Below are 14,966 nucleotides of genomic sequence, written 5' to 3'. Positions count from 1 at the left end.
AAATGTGTAAAAATTATTCTATATATTTTTTTTTTTTAACTTTTTTTCATTAATTAAATTTTGATTTTACTTAAAATTTACGTGTGCATATTGAACAATTTTAATTTAATAAAATGTGAAACTATCATTATAAATTATTTATGAGTTACTTTTTTTTGAATTTCTGAAACTTAATTTTATTTATTATGATGAATCTATATGCTATAACATCATAGCTTTTTATAAAATATTTATAAGTAAAACTCTTTTGTACACAACCATATATCAAAAATTTTATAAAAACCATTTCATTGTAAGCTATTGATCTTTTTTGAAACATGCGGGATTGACTTAATTTATTGGTATAAACATGGAATACACAAATTTTATTAAATATTTTATTATAATTTAATTAAATGAACTATTAAAATAATCTATTACCAATTAAAAACTATTTGTAGTTATGGATTTATATTTATTTTTTTATGCGTAGTTAAGTATAATATATATAAGATATTAGAATAAATTAATACACGTTTTGATGAAAGTAATTATCATGTTAAGTTATTTCCTTCTGTTAAAATATATCATATATGGTGTACAAAGAAAATTGTGAATGTCGCATATTGTCTTACTGTCGTATATTGTCATATACTTAATAATTTTACATTTATTTCTAAAGTTTTGTTAAAAAATAATCACTTTTTTGAATATGATTAATTTTTCGCCTAATTAATCTAGGAGGAACGTCTAGAGCACAATGGGAGGATGTAACTGGATCTACACCATTAACGTTTATCAACGATTGTGTATCTTTTACAACGACAGTATCCGCTCGATTTTGGTTAATGGATTGTAGGAATGTTGCCGATGCATCGAAAATGGCAACAGAACTCTATAAGGAAGTGATTCATGTTCCATTTATAGCAAAGTAATTTTGTTTTTAAATATTTTTATCATAATCAATTTTATTCAAACTTAAAAAGAAAAAAAATTTAGATTTGCTGTATTTGCTAAACGAACGGATTTAAATGAAGCTCGAATAAGATTGTTTTGCATGACTGACGACAGGGAGGATAAATTTCTGGAAAACAAAGAGCAATTCACCGAGGTTTCAAACAGTAGAGATGTAGAAGTAAGATTTTAAATTAAATAAATGATACTTAATTTAAATTATTACTTTTATTTTATTAATTAATATGTATAAAATAATTACTAGTTTATATGAAATGCTAAATTTTTTCAAAGATAAAAATTTAATTTAATAAAGTTGTTGGAGAAATTGATGAATTGTGTGGGATACAAAGACATTCATTTTTTTTTTTTAATAATAACTATTTATTATAATTTACACTTTATACAATTTTTAACAATAATTAAACAGTTTAAATAATTATACAGTAGAACTCCAATTATCCGAATTAATGGGGACCGGGACCCATTCACTGACTAATCAAAATAAACAATGACAGGTGACTGCAATGCGCCGGAACTGGAGTGGGAACTCTTACCACGTGTTGTGCCTACACTGACGCCGCGGACTTTGGACAAATTTTTTTCTGATTTTTTCTGAAAGTGATTCGGATAATCGGCGATTCGGATGATCGGAGTTCGGATAATTGGAGTTCTACTGTACTCCAATAAGGTTGATCGATTGGTTCAATCTATTAGAGTCGCGCTCTTAAAATTTTTATTATTACTAAGTTTTCCTTAGTGAAATATTATAAATAAACAATAATATTGGTTAATAATTATTTCAAAAATGTAATAATGAATGAATTATTTATTTGCAAAAAATAATTTTTATACCGTTACATTAATACTACGATCTTTTTCTTAACTATGAATTTTTTAGGTTCTTGAAGGCAAACCAGTGTATATAGAATTTGCTGGTAATTTAGTTCCTGTAACCAAATCCGGAGAACAATTAAAACTGGTAGTAAGGGCATTTAAGGAAAATAGGTTACCATTTACAATGCGTGTGAAAGATCCTACTGCAGAACCTCGATCGTGGACCATAATTATGAAAGAACCTAAGGTATAATTCACAAAATTAATAAATTACTCTGCAAAAATAATTTTTTATTTCAATTACAGGTTTCTAAAAATGAAATTTCTCAAACACCAGTCTGTGTATTGCAATTCGCGTTACCAGAAAATATTGTACCTGATAATGAAGTTAGTGATAGTGAAAAGTATAACTATACTCACAGCTATCACTCTAGTAAGTATATATACACTTATAAATTAAATATAATAGTATACTGTAATAAATAAATTTATACTAATTTATAATTTTTTTTATATAGCTCTAGAACCTAATAAAAGGATTGAGTTACGCTTGACTGATTTAAGTAATTTTGTATCAGATGATTGGACAAATTTAGCTCATGAATTAGGTTTTCAGTCTAATGAAATAGCTCAAATAAAAAAAGAATATCCAGAGAGCAGTAGTCAACAATGCATGAGTATGCTAAACCTATGGATGAATGAAATTTCAGCCAAAGATTCGGGTAATCTTTCTTTTTATTATTATAACTTTTTTTATCTTTCTTTTTAGAATAATATAATTTTTTTATAAAAAATATTGTTTATTAACAATAACATTACGAATAGTTCCAGCATTAGAAAAAGCATTAAACAACATAGGCCGGGTAGATGTGATAGAAAAGTGTAACATGGTTGGAATTGAAAATCAGTCAAAAAAACCTATTTATGCAAATCCTGAAAAATTAAAAAGTTTGTTAATATAAGTTATATTATATGTATGTTTTCCCCTATTTGAGATCAGATATTTGAATGGGCCCCAGATAAGTTTTTTCATAAAAACTATATTTTTTTATAAAAAAAGTTTATTAAAACACTGCTAAAAACTGTAAGTGTTAAAAAAAAATTGATAATAGTATAACTTTTAACTTTTTGAATAACTTTAAAAATTAGGTGAAAATTTACAAGACAAGATTTTTTTGTTTTGCACGCCCGTATTTTTTGTGGGCTCGAGAGGCATGAATTACCTTGTCTTCTTTAGTCTAGGTCTGTAATTTATTATTTCGTGTCACATGACTGATGTAATAATGGCTATTGATGGTACTAATGTAACATTTTGTAAAGCTTAAACGTAACAAAATAATCATTTCTAAAATGATTTAAAAAGGTTTTCTGGTGCCCATTCGAAATTTATTTACATTAAAAACAAAATAATAACATTTTAATAATATAAAATTACACTAACATTGTGATAATGTTATATTGAATTTTTTTAATACCTATGACATGTTTTATTTTTAATTTTTATGTCATTTTTTTTCTGAAAATGTGTAAATAGATCTAATTTGTTGATTTTGTAGACTTTTCGTGATTATTTATATAGAAAATTCATGAAAATTTAGAGAAAAAAATTGATTTTTATTTTGATATTTCTAATTTTTACCAAATATTATCATAATACTAACAATCAATATTGTTGTTTACACAGTTTATTAATTTATTTTTTCATAGAGGATAAATACGCAGCGGAAGAAAAAGTCGTTATAGAGGATGAAATTAATAAAACAGTTAACGAAAGACGAATGGAAATTGAACAAAGATTAAATGGAGAACCAGTTGTAATTGAAAAGAAATTAGATCCACGAACAAAAATTGAAACATTTACCACGAAAGCAATAGAGAAGCCTATTGAACCTATAGAACCTACTGAAGTATCATTTGAACACAAGCGAATGTCGTTCGAAAGAGGAGTATCTATTGAATCAGTTCTACTTGAAGATATCCCATTAAAAGATAAACCACAACAACTAGGAGAAGATAAAAAAATGAAATCTATAGAAGAAAAGTTATCAGATTCTGATGTCGATGGAACTAGTTTATCGTTTCACGAGAAAAGACTTTCATTTGAGCAAGGAATACCAGTTAGAGAAATAATACAGAAAAAAACGGAAGAAACAGTTCAAGAACAAATTACAGAGAATGTGAAAGATTCAGAACCATTAAGTGAAATTGAAAAATCCTTTACAAAGAGCGAAACAACCTCATCAATTTATGGTAACAGTACTATGAACCTTTACAATTTGTTAATAATTTTATGAACTTATATGTATTTCACTTAATACTCCATAAAAGTTAATTGACTATGGCAAACGCTTGGTAGTTTTGTTACTTCTAATGTCGAGAGATGCCAAAACGACTATTTTATAAATATAAATAAGGTGTCCTCATAATATTTGACCCAAAGTGCTGTTATAACTGATACCGATTTTGCATTAGGAAATAACTTAAAACTATAAAGATTATTATTGTAGACTGTTAATAAGTTTTGTTTTGTTTTTAGATGAAACAACAGTGCCTGATTTAAAACCTGAAATTGTGCTCAATGCCAATATTAATCAAGAAAAATCACTACAAGCTGAGCGTGATTTAATGATATCAGTAAAAGTTGCCCAAAATTTGGAGAATTTGGATACAAATAGTCCAAAAGTAGAAAATAAAGGTAATTTATATTTATAATAAAAAAATTATATTATTAACTATTTTTGTGTATTTCATGTTTAATTATAAGCATATTCCCTTTTTATCAGATGATCTCCTGTTGTCTAAATCGTTCAAAACTCTACTACCAAGTCAAGCGGATTTTAATAACGCTCAAAAGAATGAATTTGAAAAATCAACTTCTCCCTTAAATAATATTGAAACTGAAGGTTAGTACTTGCAAATGTAACATAATACTTTTTACATATTGTACAAATTTCAAGGTGTTCTAATACTTGCTAAAGCCGAAATTATTTTTATATCGCCTTTTTAATTTTTTAGTCATATAGAATTACATTATTTTGTACTAAATATAACATTAGATAACTCGAGTTAAATATAGGTCAACTATAGTTTATGAAATAGTTTAAGGTTTCTTTATCATATAATGGCTTCATTCTTACGTTAATATGATAATAATATTACATTAGGGGAAAATAAACTCTATATACTGGAAGGGATACAATTTATGCATTTGACGAGCTGTAAGAAGAATGTGTTCTATTGAATAAAATGTATATAGTTTTACTAGAGTGACGAAAACCTAAAATTTATTACCTAAATTGTTTACATACATTTAGTTAAAAACTGTGAGTATAAAAAAAAAATAGAAATAAGATAAACTTTATTAAATTTAGTAATTAAACTACCTATTAAATTATGAAGAGATTTAAGCAATATCGTTAAAATAAGTTCATGTTTAAAGTTGTAAATAAATATTTTATTAATTAATATTGGTAAAATTAATATTCATATATTGATTTATATATATGAGTTGTTTAAATAAATATGTCGATTATTATTTACTATAGGTAATCATAACAATTATGATGTAGTAAGAAAAACATATTATTTAACATTTTCATTTAAATAAATAAATTATACATTTATTTTTCAATAAGTCTATAATGTTTTACATTTAGTTGATCAATGTTTAACTCGTTAAATTTTACAATAATAATAATTAATGCGATAATTTAACTGTTGGTAGATAATTTCGGCTTTAAATTTGCGCTATTTAAAGCTTTTATTTTAGCTCTTACTAAGAGTAATAGGGAAATAACAAACATTTATTACTATCCTTGAAATAATTAACTTTTTAAGAGATAATAGCCTATTATAAGAATTAGTAAATTATTGTTTCTTAATATGAAAATCGTGTACAATAGCACATTATGTATTGGTGCGTCATGTAATGTGTTGCAATTATATTAAATTTATTTTACTGAATTTAATTTAAATTAGTTAATCATTAAGTTAACTGCTTATTATAAAATTAATTTAAAAGTTTTTTTTACATTTCTTCATTTTTAATACCTTAATGTTGTTGATGTAATTTTACAGTAAATAATATCTATACATAAATATTTTTTATTTTGAATCATAACTTTTGCTTTTGCTAGTTTTGAAATATACTATTTCAAAACCTTTTTAGTGAAATAAAACTGTTAATGTTTTTAAAGTGTTCGATCATTCGAATATAAAAAGAAATTGAAAGAAGTTAAAAGATAAAAATTGAGGGATTTAACTTAATTTTTAGTTGTTTGGGAAGGGTAAGGTGAGTTGACACCCTTACTTGAATTTTTTAAAGAAAGTATTCATCACACAAATTTGTGTGATGAATACTCCTAGTATTTCTTTATTTTAATAAGACTTGCAAATACTTTTTATTCGTTATGTTTCTCTTCAGCTATTATAAAAAATAAATATTCATTAACACTCAAGTTAAAGCCTTTTATTTTTTAAATCCATGAAGATTATCTTTCCCCGAGTGTCAACTTGCTCTGATCTCTTCTAAATAGAATGATCCATGATGTTTTCACAATTTTAATAACTTTTAATTTACTGAATATGTTGCGTTACTTTTTATAAAATTATTATTGTGTTTTAAACTTATCAATTGAAATAAAATGTTTAATAAAAAAAAAAAAAAATTTATTTGCGAAAAGTGTAAAAAATATACTAATATAGTAAATTTTTCAGAGAAGTTTTTAGTAATATAATTACTAAAAATATAATTTGTTAGAAAAATCACATTTTAATGTTTTATGGATAAATTTCAACGACATTATATATTTTGCCAAATTTTGAATATTTATTTTACAGTATCGAAAATCATGTAAGTAAAGTATAGAAATAAAGCATATGTACACATTAAAAACAAGTTAGATTTATTAAATTGTTTCTATGAAAATTATAATAATTTGAATGATCGTCTGTTATTGAAATCGTTATAATTTTTTTTTTTGAAAAAGTCTTATACTTATAATCCAAATAATTAGCGTGAAACCAATGCGTTATCTTTTTTTTTTTTCTTAACACAAATTTTAATGTTCGATACCGTAAAATAAGTAAGTGAAGATTTTAATTTTAACATACTTCAAAATACAACATATAATTTATTACTGAATATAGATAAGATACTTTTTTTTTTAATGTACTTTAAAAAATGGCAATCTTGATATTTTTTTTACATTTTTTGCAAATAAAAAAAAAAATTTTAAACTAAATTAATGCAGTAGTATTTATAATGATATATTTGTAGTTCTTAAGTATAATACTAATAATTCAAAATATTAAGTAAATCAAAAGTTATGATATTTACAAAACATCATGGACCACACAATGTATATCCCGGGCCACATTTAGAAATTGTGCCGCCCTGGGATACTCAATGACCTTTTTATTTTGCTCTTTAAAAAAATGAATTAATTCCGAATATTCGAACACGAGTTGCAGCTTATAAACTAAAATTTATTTGTAACTAATTTTTTTTCGTTATGTCTTCATCATATACTTATTACTATTGCTTTTGCAGTATTTTAACATAGATAAGTTTTTAATATCGAACATTTCTGAGTTTTCTGTTTAACATCTATGTTATACGTTTGTTACGGTGCTTTGATTTTTGTTTTACATTAAAAAAACTAACAAGACAAAAAAAAATGTATTTTATTTTCTAAGTAATTTTAGTAATTTAGTTACAAAATCGTCCTTTATAATAAATTAAGTCTTATGAGGCTGTTTTATAATTTTAATTTTTATAACTTAACTTTTAGCAATAAATTCATTTTTTTTAGTAGTAACATAATTAGTTCAAATTTATTCCATAGTTTTGTAATGAAAAAATAGTTTTCATAAAGTTTTTTTAATTTAACATATTTTGAATTAAATGAAATGTATAAATTAAAAATATATATATTTTAATTTAATGAATTTATTAATATCGAAAAGAAAATTAGTTTAAATTATTTATATAAACAGAATGGGAAAAATTAAATAATATAAAAAGGTACAATCCGTGTAAAGCTTAAATAAAAATTATAACACAAAAAGAATTTTTTAATTATTAAAATTGATTTTTTAATCAAGAGAAAGATACTGAAATCAAAGCACCATCAACACAACCAGACAAATGACAGAAAAGTGAGAAAATAAAGTATAATATAATATTTGCACAGTTCAGCTACTGTTGCTTCATTTTGAAATAGATATGCTTAAAAACGATTGGAAACGATTATTTCCTTATTGTCTTGCTTTTACCGTTTTACCACCAATATCCTATTTTATACACACAAGCCACATCGCAGTATCATATCATTTGTTCAAAATGGGTTAATTATGACTAGTAATTTATAATTAACTAGTCCTACAAAATAGTGATACATTCATGATGTTTTGGGCATAGTTTTTTGGCGACAGGAAAATGATGATTTATTGGATACACACGGATTTGGTGAGCATTTTGTTGGTATTGAAACACCAAATTTGGCTAAAACAAAAACCAAATCTTTGGCGGATATTGATGAGATAGTTGAGGATGATAGGATGGTTGTAGTACACTCATTTTCGAACCGATTTAAAGTTGTTCCTAGTGAGGCACATATAGCAAAAAACGAAATTCTTTCATTTAATAGTCCAATAACAGATAAAAGACTATCTCATAAAGATATAAGTAAAAGTCTTACACAAACCTATAGTGATACTTTATCAAGCCCAGGACTCAAATCTAAACCTAAAACAAAGTGTGATAAAGAGTTAGATATTAGTTATACTGGGATAAGCTCGATTTATTCACATAACATTGGTTTATTAAATAACGAAGTCACAGAAGTTAAAAAATCAATTAATATTATTGAAACAACTGCTAATCCAATGAATTCATTAATATCAAATGACTCAATAATAAATTTGAGTAATGAACAATTAAAAATATATAACATTAATAATAAAAGTATTAATACAGAAGAAACAAGTAATAATAAAAAACTATTTGTACAAGAAAAATACCAAGAAAATACACAGGATTTATTGAGAACTAAATTACCGTTTGATTCGAAAGCAGTAAATTCAAAACAAGTTAACAGCAATGAAAACTGTGTAAGCCACTTAAAAAGTTCCTTATTAAATATTATTAATATTGAAACAAAAGTATTAGATAATATAGAAAAAAAGATCTGTAATGACAATAATAAAAGAAGTGATTTACGTTTAGAAAAATTAGAAACAGAAATTATAAAAAATAAAAAAAATAAAGATGTACCATTAAATAAAACAATGTCTAATCTAATAACAAACAAAGAAATAAATAAAAAAGAAGAAGTAAATGAAGTTTTTGAAAAATCAATAGTTGATAGTGGTAGAAAAATTTATAATATAAAAGATACAAATTATGACAGTCTCAGAAGATTTAAGGAAATAAAAGCATACATTGACCAAGATGAAAAAGAAATAATTAAAACAGGTGATAGTATACATAATAAAAACTTAACTAATAAAGAAATTATTGACGAAATACCTGTAAAAGAAGAAATTATTATACCAAAAAAAATTAAATACTCAGATCAAAAAGATAATGTTATACAAGATACACAACATATTATTCCTTTAAAAATGAAAAGTATAGAAAATTTAAAAGAAAACAAAGATAAGGAGACTTTAAAAATAGAAACAATGAAAAACATAGGTGAAACCCAAAAATTCACAATCACATCACAAGGTGTAATAAATAAAATATATAAAAAAACTGAATATTACGAAGAAGATGAGGATTCCGAGTCTGAAACGTTTAAAAAATTCACAAAAGAACACCTCAAGAATGTAAAAAATTTAATAATCTTGGATGATCAAGAAAAAAAAATTAATAAAAATGACGAATTACCAAATCGAGTACATAAATCTTATACTAAAAATATTGAAAAAGGACTTAAAGATATAACAAAAGCACTATCAGGCATTGTTAAAAGTATAGATAACAGAATTACATATCCTAAAGATCCTAATGATGACATAAATAACAAAAAAAATGATAAATACACTAAAACAAAACCATCAAGAATCGATAAAAAAAATGAAAAAAACACTGACAATTTAAAAAAAGATTCAATTACAATAAATATTGTAGAACATGATAGACTTTTCGATAAAAATGATGCATGTAACAAAAAACGCGATGACAATATAAATGACATCAATAAAATCGAAACTTCTTCAACCGATATTGAAGATGACACCAAATCGCATTCAATCGATAATGTTGATGATAAAAATTCAATTGAAAACACTGATATTCCAAAAGTAGATTCCTCTAACATTCCACCCTTAAATAAAATCGAAAATTCTTCAACCGATATTGAAGATGACACCAAAAAATCGCGTTCAATTGATAATGTTGATGATAAAAATTCAATTGAAAAAACTGATATTCCAAAAGTAGATTCCTCTAATATTCCATCCTTAAATAAAATCGAAACTCCTTCAACCGATATAATAGATGTTAAAAATTCACTAGATAACATTGACAATTCCAATATTAAATCCTGTAATGAACTATCGTTAAATAAAACTAATTCATCATCGTTCGATAACGATGAAGACACCAAATCGCATTCTATTGATAATGTTGATGATAAAATTTCAATTGAAAACACTGATATTCAAAAAGTAGAATCCTCAAATATTCCATCCTTAAACAAACTCGAAACTTCTTCAACTGATATTGAAAATGACACCACATTGCGTTCTATCGATAATATTGATGATAATAATTCAATTGAAAACACTAATATTCCAAAAGTAGATTCCTCTAATATTCCATCCTTAAATAAAATCCAAACTTCTTCGACTGATATTGAAGATGACACCACATTGCGTTCTATCGATAATATTGATGATAAAAATTCAATTGAAAACACTGATATTCCAAAAGTAGATTCCACTAATATTCCATCCATAAATAAAATGGAAACTTCTTCAACCGATATTGAAGATGACACCAAATCGCGTTCAATTGATAATATTGATGATAAAAATTCATTTGAAAACACTGATATTCCAAAAGTAGAAATCTCAAACATTCCATCCATAAATAAAATGGAAGCTTCTTCAACCAATATTGAAGATGACACCAAATCACGTTCAATTGATAATATTGATGATAAAAATTCAATTGAAAAAACTGATATTCCAAAAGTAGATTCCACTAATATTCCATCCATAAATAAAATGGAAACTTCTTCAACCGATATTAAAGATGACACCAAATCGCGTTCAATTGATAATATTGATGATAAAAATTCAATTGAAAAAACTGATATTCCAAAAGTAGATTCCACTAATATTCCATCCATAAATAAAATGGAAACTTCTTCAACCGATATTAAAGATGACACCAAATCGCGTTCAATTGATAATATTGATGATAAAAATTCAATTGAAAACACTGATATTCCAAAAGTAGAATCCTCAAATATTCCATCCTTAAATAAAATCCAAACTTCTTCAACTGATATTGAAGATGACACCACATTGCGTTCTATCGATAATATTGATGATAATAATTCAATTGAAAACACTAATATTCCAAAAGTAGATTCCTCTAATATTCCATCCTTAAATAAAATCCAAACTTCTTCGACTGATATTGAAGATGACACCACATTGCGTTCTATCGATAATATTGATGATAAAAATTCAATTGAAAACACTGATATTCCAAAAGTAGATTCCACTAATATTCCATCCATAAATAAAATCGAAACTTCTTCAACCGATATTGAAGATGACACCAAATCGCGTTCAATTGATAATATTGATGATAAAAATTCATTTGAAAACACTGATAATCCAAAAGTAGAAATCTCAAACATTCCATCCTTAAATATAATCGAAACTTCTTCAACCGATATTGAAGATGACACCAAATCGCGTTCAATTGATAATATTGATGATAAAAATTCATTTGAAAACACTGATATTCCAAAAGTAGAAATCTCAAACATTCCATCCATAAATAAAATGAAAGCTTCTTCAACCAATATTGAAGATGACACCAAATCAAGTTCAATTGATAATATTGATGATAAAAATTCAATTGAAAAAACTGATATTCCAAAAGTAGATTCCACTAATATTCCATCCATAAATAAAATGGAAATTTCTTCAACCGATATTAAAGATGACATCAAATCACGTTCAATCAATAATCTTGATGATAAAAATTCAATTAAAAACACTGATATTCCAAAAGTAGAAACCTCAAATATTCCATCCATAAATAAAATCCAAACTTCTTCATCCGATATTGAAGATGACAGTAAATCACGTTCAATCAATAATGTTGATGATAAAAATTCAATTGAAAACACATATATTCCAAAAGTAGAAACCTCAAATATTCCATCCTTAAACAAACTCGAAACTTCTTCAACCGATATTAAAGATGATACCAAATCGCATTATATCGATAATTTTGATGATAAAAATTCAATTGAAAACACTGATATTCCAAAAGTAGAATCCTCAAATATTCCATCCTTAAATAAAATCGAAACTTCTTCAACCGATATTGAAGATGACACCAAATCACGTTCAATCAATAATCTTGATGATAAAAATTCAATTGAAAACACTGATATTCCAAAAGTAGAAATCTCAAACATTCCACCCTTAAATATAATCGAAACTTCTTCAACCGATATTGAAGATGACACCAAATCACGTTCAATCAATAATCTTGATGATAAAAATTCAATTGAAAACACTGATATTCCAAAAGTAGAAATCTCAAACATTCCACCCTTAAATATAATCAAAACTTCTTCAACCGATATTGAAGATGACACCAAATCGCGTTCTATTGATAATATTGATGATAAAAATTCAATTGAAATAACTGATATTCCAAATGAAGAATCCTCAAATATTCCATCCTTAAATAAAATGGAAGCTTCTTCGACCGATATTGAAGATGACACCAAATCGCGTTCAATTGATTATATTGATGATAAAAATTCAATTGAAAAAACAGATATTCCAAAAGTAGATTCCACTAATATTCCATCCATAAATAAACTCGAAACTTCTTCAACCGATATTAAAGATGACACCAATTCCATAAAAAACATAGACAATTCAAATATTGAATCCTGTAATGAACTATCGTTAAATAAAACTAATTCATCTACGTCCGATAACGATAAAGACACCAAATCACGTTCAATCGATTATGTTAATGATAAAAATTCATTTGAAAACACTGATATTCCAAAAGTAGAACTCTCAAATATTTCATCCTTAAATAAAATCGAAACTTCTTCAACCGATAGTAAAGATGACACCAAACCGCATTATATCGATAATTTTGATGATAAAAATTCAATTGAAAACACTGATATTCCAAAAGTAGAAATCTCAAACATTCCACCCTTAAATATAATCGAACCTTCTTCAACCGATATTGAAGATGACACCAAATCGCGTTCAATTGATAATATTGATGATAAAAATTCATTTGAAAAATCTGATATTCCAAAAGTAGAAATCTCGAACATTCCACCCTTAAATATAATCAAAACTTCTTCAACCGATATTGAAGATGACACCAAATCGCGTTCTATTGATAATATTGATGATAAAAATTCAATTGAAAAAACTGATATTCCAAAAGTAGATTCCACTAATATTCCATCCATAAATATAATCAAAACTTCTTCAACCGATATTGAAGATGACACCAAATCGCGTTCTATTGATAATATTGATGATAAAAATTCAATTGAAAACACTGATATTCCAAAAGTAGAATCCTCAAATATTCCATCCTTAAATAAAATGGAAGCCGCTTCAACCGATATTAAAGATGACACCAAATCGCGTTTAATTGATAATATTGTAGATAAAAATTCAATTGAAAAAACTGATATTCCAAAAGTAGATTCCACTAATATTCCATCCATAAATAAAATGGAAGTTTCTTCAACCGATATTAAAGAAGACACCAAATCCATAAAAAACATTAACAATTCAAATATTGAATCCTGTAATGAACTATCGTTAAATAAAACTAATTCATCTACGTCCGATAACGATAAAGACACCAAATCACGTTCAATCGATTATGTTAATGATAAAAATTCATTTGAAAACACTGATATTCCAAAAGTAGAACTCTCAAATATTTCATCCTTAAATAAAATCGAAACTTCTTCAACCGATAGTAAAGATGACACCAAAACGCATTATATCGATAATTTTGATGATAAAAATTCAATTGAAAACACTGATATTCCAAAAGTAGTATCCTCAAATATTCCATCCTTAAATAAAAACCAAACTTCTTCAACTGATATTGAAGATGACACCACATTGCGTTCTATCGATAATATTGATGACAATAATTCAATTGAAAACACTAATATTCCAAAAGTAGATTCCTCTAATATTCCATCCATAAATAAAATCCAAACTTCTTCAACCGATATTGAAGATGACACCAAATCGCGTTCAATTGATAATATTGATGATAAAAATTCAATTGAAAAAACTGATATTCCAAAAGTAGATTCCACTAATATTCCATCCATAAATAAAATGGAAGCTTCTTCAACCGATATTGAAGATGACACCAAATCACGTTCAATCGATAATCTTGATGATAAAAATTCAATTGAAAACACTGATATTCCAAAAGTAGAAATCTCAAACATTCCACCCTTAAATATAATCGAAACTTCTTCAACCGATATTGAAGATGACACCAAATCGCGTTCAATTGATAATATTGATGATAAAAATTCAATTGAAAAAACTGATATTCCAAAAGTAGTATCCTCAAATATTCCATCCTTAAATAAAATCCAAACTTCTTCAACTGATATTGAAGATGACACCACATTGCGTTCTCTCGATAATATTGATGATAATAATTCAATTGAAAACACTAATATTCCAAAAGTAGATTCCTCTAATATTCCATCCTTAAATAAAATCCAAACTTCTTCAACTGATATTGAAGTTGACACCACATTGCGTTCTATCGATAATATTGATAAAAATTCAATTGAAAAAACTGATTTTCCAAAAGTAGATTCTACTAATATATTATCCATAAATAAAATGGAAATTTCTACAACCGATATTAAAGAAGACACCAAATCCATAAAAAACATTAACAATTCAAATAT

The 14,966-nt window shown here is 25.6% G+C and overlaps 3 protein-coding genes across 3 annotated transcripts in view; 2 read left to right on the top strand and 1 right to left on the bottom strand.

Moving 5' to 3' along the window:
* The first annotated feature begins 572 nt into the window (after window positions 1-572).
* On the top strand, window positions 573-10,342 carry LOC126895593 (uncharacterized). Its single transcript, XM_050667632.1, has 15 exons — window positions 573-618; window positions 721-910; window positions 979-1,114; window positions 1,835-2,017; window positions 2,077-2,203; window positions 2,289-2,492; window positions 2,596-2,718; window positions 3,478-4,020; window positions 4,307-4,465; window positions 4,554-4,673; window positions 8,192-8,698; window positions 8,750-8,983; window positions 9,284-9,569; window positions 9,918-10,215; window positions 10,295-10,342. The coding sequence occupies exons 1-15, from the start codon at window positions 573-575 to the stop codon at window positions 10,340-10,342; spliced, it is 3,204 nt and encodes a 1,067-aa protein (XP_050523589.1).
* LOC126895253 (uncharacterized) overlaps window positions 4,716-14,966 on the top strand; it is a 39,948-nt gene continuing 29,697 nt past the window's right edge. Inside the window, exon 1 of the mRNA XM_050666906.1 lies at window positions 4,716-5,093. The gene's annotated coding sequence lies outside the window, so the exon portion shown is untranslated. The remainder of the gene's footprint in view (window positions 5,094-14,966) is intronic.
* The window catches only part of LOC126895586 (uncharacterized), a 4,988-nt gene continuing 461 nt past the window's right edge, over window positions 10,440-14,966 (bottom strand). The window contains exons 2-4 of the mRNA XM_050667617.1: window positions 12,253-12,466; window positions 12,039-12,120; window positions 10,440-10,850 (exon numbers count right to left, since the gene is read on the bottom strand). Coding sequence (XP_050523574.1) covers window positions 10,440-10,850; window positions 12,039-12,120; window positions 12,253-12,466 — 707 coding nt within the window. The remainder of the gene's footprint in view (window positions 10,851-12,038; window positions 12,121-12,252; window positions 12,467-14,966) is intronic.

This window comes from Daktulosphaira vitifoliae, unplaced genomic scaffold, assembly GCF_025091365.1.
Source record: "Daktulosphaira vitifoliae isolate Bord-2020 unplaced genomic scaffold, ASM2509136v1 Scaffold_1, whole genome shotgun sequence".
NCBI lineage: Eukaryota > Metazoa > Arthropoda > Insecta > Hemiptera > Phylloxeridae > Daktulosphaira > Daktulosphaira vitifoliae.
This window is presented reverse-complemented; position numbering and strand designations above follow the sequence as displayed.

Excerpts from the sequence above, each read along its gene's own strand:
- LOC126895593 (XM_050667632.1), top strand. The coding sequence starts at position 573 with ATGGTGTACAAAGAAAATTGTGAATGTCGCATATTGTCTTACTGTC. Across the intron at positions 1,115-1,834 it reads CAAACAGTAGAGATGTAGAA|GTTCTTGAAGGCAAACCAGT; the intron begins GTAAGATTTTAA and ends TGAATTTTTTAG. Across the intron at positions 9,570-9,917 it reads GAGGATTCCGAGTCTGAAAC|ACTTTTCGATAAAAATGATG; the intron begins GTTTAAAAAATT and ends AGAACATGATAG.